Source organism: Austrofundulus limnaeus, unplaced genomic scaffold (assembly GCF_001266775.1).
Source record: "Austrofundulus limnaeus strain Quisiro unplaced genomic scaffold, Austrofundulus_limnaeus-1.0 Scaffold271, whole genome shotgun sequence".
Taxonomy (NCBI): domain Eukaryota; kingdom Metazoa; phylum Chordata; class Actinopteri; order Cyprinodontiformes; family Rivulidae; genus Austrofundulus; species Austrofundulus limnaeus.
This window is the reverse complement of record NW_013952673.1, coordinates 663740-672094: the sequence shown is the minus strand read 5'-3', so window position 1 is coordinate 672094 and position 8355 is coordinate 663740. Positions and strand designations below refer to the sequence as shown.

General features: G+C 39.8%; 1 protein-coding gene across 1 annotated transcript; it reads right to left on the bottom strand.

Annotated features, from left to right (window-relative positions):
• Positions 1–1087: 1087 nt before the first annotated feature.
• Positions 1088–6320, bottom strand: wfikkn2a (info WAP, follistatin/kazal, immunoglobulin, kunitz and netrin domain containing 2a). Its single transcript, XM_014020911.1, has 3 exons — positions 5809–6320; positions 4307–4623; positions 1088–2838 (listed from the first exon to the last, which is right to left on the bottom strand). Exons 1-3 carry the CDS (start codon positions 6022–6024, stop codon positions 1638–1640), a joined length of 1734 nt encoding a protein of 577 aa, XP_013876365.1. The 5' UTR covers positions 6025–6320; the 3' UTR covers positions 1088–1637.
• Between the last annotated feature and the right edge of the window lie 2035 nt (positions 6321–8355).

Below are 8355 nucleotides of genomic sequence, written 5' to 3'. Positions count from 1 at the left end.
TATATACACACACAGTATTTGTTACTTGTTATTACTTTTAGATTTACTTTTTCTGACTTTTAGATTCAAAAAGTTTTGCTTATACTGCCATCGCCCGAGTTTAATCAGTTGTGGAAGTACACCCAATAAGATTCAGAATTTAATTTAAATGCAACGAACAGACACAGAYAAATACATGATCCCACTTTTCATGGCAGTGGACAATAATAAATAAATCCCCTCTGTGAATTCTGTTATTACTATAGTCTGCCTGGCTGCAGCCCCTGTGGTCGTGTCTGAGTGAACTTGAAATCCGCAGCCGGCTGGGATGCATTGGACACGAAGGAGTTTGGAGAGCAGCCAGTTACTTAACACTTGTCAACAGCTGTAATGAAAGTGACCTTTTCCTTGGTGGCCCCTTTTTCATTAGTCAGGTCAGAGGTCACAGCCCTGTGCTGGTTGTCTGTCGATCTAAGGAGGCRGTGGAAGGAGGCTGAGGAATACAGAGAAGGGGCAATAAGAACAGGAGAGGAGGGGAAGCATTTGAGTCTGACTCTACAATATTTTACTCAAGATCTCATTGTAAAAAAGTGGAAAATCTTCCGAACRTGTGCTTACTTTGATAAATAAAGCTCAAAGCTCTATCCTGTCGAGCATAATTCACCGAAACACTCCCTCTTTTTTTTCTTCTTCAAAACTTTGTTTTCTATTATGTCTCCAAAACACAGATGTGGCCAGTGGAGTGAATGAAAGACTAAGAAATCAGCCAGGCCCCCACCTTCCTCCTTCACCCYGGCCTCCCGCACATGAAAGGGACCGCGCAACACGACCGGCCGGCTGGTGGGGTGCATGCTATGCAAGGGCCCCAGACTCAGACACAACACAACACACACGACTCGGCAGGCCACCACAGCTGGGCTGGAATGTGACCTGCTTCAGCCATTAATGCCAGACAAGGGCCTGAGTGTGTGTGGATGAGTTAAAAGGATATAAAGATGTCAGCCACACAAAAAAATAGAAAAGAATAAGAAAAGATTAATTTGACAATTGGTCTGAAATTTCCGCTTTTATCCAACAGATGTAAGACATTTGAAAAAGACCAGCAGAAAATATTTCAGAATCATCTTTATTCATCAGTTAATCTAAGTTTTCATGGATAAAAACATGTTTTTTAAGTAATTAGATTAAATTAAAACTATATAAATCCACTTGGCAAAGCCCTAAGAATGAGATAGAGAAAAATAAATATGACACATGAGTTCCCGTACATTTTCAGTGTTGTAATGAAAACTGATTCCAAAAAAAATAATGGAACCAAAGAGCTTATTTGATTCTGGTGGATAAACTGAGGCTTTGCATTGAATTCCTGTGAGGTGAAGAGCTCAGGACAGCTGTTACACAACAACAACATCAATATGCTTATCACATTAAAACGTCTAACAAAATGAATATTAGTGTGTAAAAGATTCAGTAAAGGGAAAAAAAAACATTAAATATTTTGCACAGTAAATACTTTTGATAAAAGATCTTTGGAGTGAAATAGGAAATGAAAGAAAATAAAATATRTGTAAGAAAATGCAACCAAAACAAATATTGTGTTTCTTGGCAGTGAKTCTGACTGATGAGGTCACTGGAGCTTGAAGGAATCGGACGGTGAATCACTGCATTGCAGAGAAATCTTTGAGGAAATCGCAGGTCTTCTTCTGGATAACTTCACGCAGCTTTCTGATTCGGCGAGCGCTGGAGGAGCCCACGAAACTGTCAGGCTGGAGGACGGCCATCCCGTTGTGAACGTCCCCCATGATGATGAGCTGCCCATCAGCGACCGTGATGTTAGGGCAGGGGCAGTTCCAGTCCATGTTCAGAAGGGTCACTTCCAACGGCTCCTTCCCAAAGAACCTCAGGCCCATCTTCTCATCCTTCAAGATTTCCTCCACGGTCACCAGAGCGTGGCCTGACTCCTGCTCTTCTGTCAGCTCGGAGACGTGTCCGAGGATCACGAAGTCACTCTTGCAGAAGCTGGTGACCATCTTGCCTCGAGGCTTGCAGATCTTGCAGTTGTGGTTCTTTGGGAAGGGGCACATCTCTTCGCAGGCCTCTTTGGACTCGAAGTTGTTCTCGTTGCCTCCGCAGCCTCCGAACACGAAAGACTGGCACTTTTTCAGGCTGCTGCTGTACGCCCAGCGAGGCTCGTAGACCTTGCAGGGACCTTGAAGACTTGGTAGGCTGCAGGGAGCCGCCACCTCTCCGCCACAYGACAGCATGCACGATTCGTAGGTGTCAAAATGGTTTTGGTTTTTGTTACACTGGCTGTAGGTGAAGGTGAAGCAGTTGTTCCGTTTCGGTTCATAGTACCAGCTAATGCTTTCTTCTCCGCAGTCGTCCATGTCTGGACTCTTAAGACACTCTGCGGCTGGGAAAGGCAGRTTGGTATTATTCGCCTCTACATTTTTCCCCTTCTGCTCGCTCTTGATTACCGCCAAAGGAAAATGCAATGACATGCTTCCTCCGACGTTTTTGGCTGTGCATGTGTAAATTCCGGCATCCTGAAGTTGGGTGTTGTATATGACCAACTGGCCAATATTGGTCACCACGACATTATCTCGCACGTGATTGGGTCTCATGATGATGTTGTCTTTGCCCTTCAGCTGTTTCTCCCAAGTGATCTCCGGCTGAGGCTTTCCGGACACCTCGCACAGAAAACTGGCGGTTTCACCCACGAATACGGTCTGTCTGGTAGGCCCACTGTGGATGGTGGGAAGCTGAATGTCAGTTGGGATGGTGGTCTGCTGGGCGGTAGTGGGATGTAAGGTGGTCTCGATGGGGATTGGACTGGTGTTTGGCCAGGACAGGTGATACCTGTAGGTAGATCAAATTAGACAGTAAATCGGRGCCAGTTGCAGAGAYAGTTCAGATGTTTTGAAGTGGGGAACAATCAATATCTTACTTGTTGTGAATAACTCTCTGAATGACATCAGTTGGGAGAAAATGGTAAAGTTAAAAGGTATAGTTTTAACTTTGCCATTTTCTTTTTCTTTCTTTACCAAYTCAAAAATGGCCGAAGGTATAGTTTTGCCATTTTTGAATTGATGTTCTGCCAAATAGTTAGTTAATAACTGATGTTAAGCATTGATAACTAGACAGAACATTACTTCCCTTTACTACCTGTCCTGACTGAAGAGCTAATGGTTAGTCATAGTGCAGACAAGACAAAAGTAGATTGCTGCTGTGTTAAACAAAAAAGTAGAACTAAACCCTTGTTCTTTAAGCTGAGTCATTCAAAGAGTCTACAACAAGTAAGACATTAATGTTTTGTTGAATTCCACTTCAAACAATTGCTTCAATGTCAACGGCTACCTTCAAACTGCAGGTCTTAATGCTTAATTCGGATTTTTGGGATTTTTTTTTTGGCATAAACAATCACAWTATATTTTAAATGCAACTTCCATCTGACTACAGTGTGAAATTTCCGTGGCCTTGATGTGAACCGCTTGTGCAGAAGATGACGTGACGTCACATTAAACTCGCTGTTTACAGAGTTAGCTATGCTACATGTTAACATGTCGATTCTGAAGTTGTGCCATCASAGCCGATTAAATGATTATCAGACACGCTTCAGTTCAGTGTTTATATCTGAACCTGCCTCTGACTGGATGCTCTGGTGCAGTATTTTATTTTTGGAACGATGAGACGTGCTAAAACAAAAATATCAGTCGAGTAACTTCAGTGTCGATACGGTCCATGAACAACAATGGGCGTTACTATCATATGTTTCTGTGAATTCTTAGTCATCCAGGACATGGAAAATTAAAAGAACAAAGACGAAGCAACTGGAATTCTGGTTGATGGCTGAAGAAGTGTGGAGTTACAGATTTTAAAAAGTATGACTCGAGGTTAGTGTCATTATTATATGAATCAATCTGCTCAACCCCACCTCACTGAAGTAAAACGCAGATGAAATTTGACAAGAGCGTTCAGACTGCAGTCGCTTTGAAATWCATCAACTRTGCATCCAATTCACAAGATTGCAAGATCTGCAATTCCACATACTGAAAAGACCTTGGTCGGATTTGAAAAAAAAAAAAAAGGATTTGTCATTTTCAGACTTTCATGAAAAAATTTGAAATGGGTCACATTGGGGCAAAAAATAAATAAATAAAAAATCTGATTTGGGTTGCATTTGCCTGCAGTGTGAACGTAGCCTAAGGCAACACAGAGTACATTTTTTTTCAGTGATCCAGTCAGATAATTGGTTTGATTTTGAAAACTYAATCAACTTTACCTCATTAAATCAAAGTAACAAAATCTAAAGTACTTAACATGTTACCTGCAGGTGACCTCAGAGATTGAGATACCCTTGGAACAGGCTTCTGCATCCATGTAGCACTTGTTATAATAAGTCATGCCATCAGACGCACACGTGAAGTGGGGCTCCCTCTCGCAGCGGTCTCKGCACTTACAAACAGGCTGGCCGTCCCAGATGTCGCACTCGGAGCCCTGTTGAGCGCACATGAACTTGTCGCAGGTGGCGCCCCTCGGCATTCCAATGGGACCCTTGCTGCCYTTTATGTCAATATAGCGAGCCGCCACGCAGCTCTTGTTACCGCAGACGTTGGGGCAGCACTTCTCGAATCCCTCGCAGTCCTGAAGTTTAGAAAACAGCGGACAAAAAAAGTTGTCTTAAATCTAACGCCAAATGAAACATGCAATCAGAAAAAAAACTTTGTTGAAATCCTAAATTTTACTGTGATTGCTTTAAGTCACAAAGTCRCCTGAATAATTTGTGTTCCATTTTGCACCCTGTCTACACTGCTCTRGATATGTTTTAAAATGAATTYGAATTCTTTGGTTTTATTGTTTTGCTCTAGTAGTCTCACCAAAAAGCTGAAATACCCAAACCGTGCCACTAGGGTGCGAGAACATCCCTTTTATTATCATATTAGTGAACATTAGCATGACTATATGCTGCATTTTATTTACCTTAGATATAAGAACTTCAATTTGAGAGTTATACATCAGACCAACAGTGTTCCAGATGCAACTCTTCAAACCAGTAAGATTTTAGGAATAGGTAAAGTCAGGGGCTAACTGCATTATTCAAACAAATGGCTGCTATAAATAATAGTGGTTGGAAAATATTATGGGTACCAAGTGGATAACTGAAATGCAAGTTGAAAACAGCACTTTTTACATGCCATTTACAATTTCCTCAGTCACAAACCATTTCAGTGYATGACCAAAATTTAATGATGAAGGTTAGTTTTAAAAGTATTTAGAGACGTGAAAATGGATCTGAAACTATTTTTACATGCAGCATCTTAATTGATTTTTCTTTTTTTTTATTAAATGGATTTTTTCAGTGTAGAACAGAGCAAAATTGATTGAATTAGTATTAGTAATGTAGAACAATTTACACTTTTTATGTCCAAAGTTATTAGAACAAAAATTGTGTTGTACATATCAGATCATGACCACCTTCWGTGTGAATGCACACAGCTGATCTGCTTGTTCAGAATATATCAACTGTAGCCAAAACTAAAATATATTTAAACAAATCTAATAACTCAAACGTTATTTTTAAAGGTGTTAACGTATTTGGTGTGAATACAGGCATGAATTTTACTTGTTAGATTTAACTGATTTATTTCAACACTAACATTTTTTGCAGTGTTTTGATTTTTTTATTATTAGGTTGTGCAATAAATAATAAACAAGATACTTCAATGATGTAAAATGCAGTTTTTCTCAAGGTWTTTTAAATTACTTTTAATTTTTGTCCTACTTCTTCTTGGACAAACCAAGCAGCAATGAGTGATAAAAGAAACTCACCTGGTCAGATTCGCACTCGCGCATGCAGGTGCTCATCGCGTCCACCCACAGGTTGGGGTTCAGGTCATTCGGACACATACCTGCGTGAGAATACACCACCTTTGCCACGGACATCAAAGGCATCGCCTTCACCCGGTAGCTGTCCAAAAAAAGGACAAGAAGATAAAAGTGTCCGAGAACGAACCAAATCCAGCGGGGAAACAGCATCCACCACATGTCTCAGATCGGAGCGGACACCCACACCCACAACAACAAAAAAGAGGACTTCAACTCAAAAAAAACCTTCAAAGTCTTCGCAGTCAGCTGATTAATTATTCGGGATTAGATTCAACCCGTGCGTGCTGGCCCGGTGTCTCCCGGAGTTCTCCCAGGTTTTAAGGCTGTGGTGCGTAAAACCCCCTCAAGGTCTGGTTACATGAGTTACAGTTCCCCCTGACGACACGGACAGCAAATCCCAGCTGACTTACAGTCATGATCAACTTAATTAAAAAAAAAAAGTCAGCCGACAGTTTGAAGGCGCTGCCTCATAAAGAACGGAGGAGACACCTGTGCGTAAAGCTTTAACCCTTAGCTTCCAACGGCTGTTGGTCAGGAAATACATGATAGTAATAGTCCTACTCATTTATACATGGAAATATAAAAGAAAAATGTAATTTAATTGAACAAAATTTCACAAAAGCTGGATTTTATACTTTAGTTGTCTAATTATTATCTAGCCTACATCTGCTGTTCCCAAAGTTGAAGTCAGGACTCCAATGAGAGAAAATCTCCAGATTGAAACTTTTTTTTTTTTTAGTTCTGTGAGTTTTTTTATTTATCTTTGATAGACTTTTGTATTTTTGCTGGTTTTATTTTCCCTATTTGGTTATTATAGTTGATACTCTGTGATTTCAGTCAGTTTCTGTTCCTCAGTGTTTTCACATGCCCCGCCCATCAACACCTGCACTCTGTTTCACCTGCCACAGCTGCAGCCACTTCCCTCATTGGTCACAACCCTTTTGTTCCCTCAGTTCCCATGTTGTCATTTGAGCATTGTTGTTTTTCACCTTGTGTTTTAAGTTTTCATGCCAAAAAAGCCCTTTTTTTCATTTAAAACAAAATAAAATACAATTCATTTTTAGATTTTGAGCTCTTCATGCAGGTCTAGCTCGGAKGTGTCTATCATTTCCTGGTCGTTGTGGGCCTGTATCCTGCATGTTTTCCTTGTTTCTCTGCTCCAACTGGTTCAGTGATTAAATTACCTCTGAAAGTTCAGCAGAAGCTTGTTAATCACCCATTTGTTCAAATCTGATGTGTTGTAGCAGGTAAACTTAAAAAAAAAAACATGTAGGATATTGGACACCTTAACTTATCTCATAAATTGTGACAGACTTAAAAATGCCTGCTTTTGGCATTTTTAATCTTTTTTTTTTTATAAAAGATAGAGAGAATGATTTCTGTCCTGCATTCGAGACAAACAGCACTGCACCATTGTGCCACCGTAAAACCTTCACACAAAAAATGTAATCCTTTCATAAGTAAACAAATGAATTAATTTTAACATATTTGTTCAACCCTTGACATTCACATGGAGACTGATACCATATGTTACTCAGGTTTAATATGACATTAAACTCATTTAAACCATAAAATGTGTTTCATCCAACAGGATAGGGAAACTCTAAGAAGGACATATTGCAGCGATAATACTCCAGACACACCGTGCTGCTATCACAATATTGACATCCAAGGAGTAACAAGTAGAACTTGAAGTCCTGCTGTGAAAAACTGCTTTTCTCCAAATGGCGATTCCAGGAAGTGCTGCATAACAGAAGGCTTCAAAGCAAAACAAGAAGTGGGTGGTGGTGTGCTCTGTGTGAAGGGAACAGAAAGAAAACATGTTAGATAGTGTCTATGTGGTTTTCCTGACAGTATAACGATTGTTCTCACATTTCAATATCGAGTTCTGAAAGGCTAATTAAAAGGCTACTTGTTGATAGCATTTTAAATTACCACAATTGAAAGAAATGGAGTTTAACTGACTGACGAGCTAATGGCTAGTCCAATCCAGATAAAGACCAACGTGTGTTGCTGCCATCTTAAAATGACTCCAATCTCAAATAAAATAACAATTAAAATTATTATAAAGTCATAAATAATCATTAAACTGGTATTCTGGTAGAAATATTTAGATATTTCTGACAGAAGTACTGCAGCTTGCTGCTGCTGCTATATTTGTGTTAGAAAATAACCGTAACACTCCATATGAATGCTAATGCAGAACGGAGGGCCGAGTGTTCAACACAAACCGTAATGTGTTTTGAGATTTGGGCTGTTATAACAATAATCCAGTCTAGAATCAGCTCCAGCTAGGCTTTAGCTCATCATTCCAGTCAGGAATAAACTCACTTTCTTTATATTGAGGAAGTTCTATGCTATCTGCAGCAGGTAAGATATTAATTGCTTAAAACGTTAAAAAACATTAAAAAAAATTTGAATTATCTTTTTACATTTGAAACTTTTTCTATAATCTTGAGTCGTACTTTTGGTATTCCAACAATGTTAGTT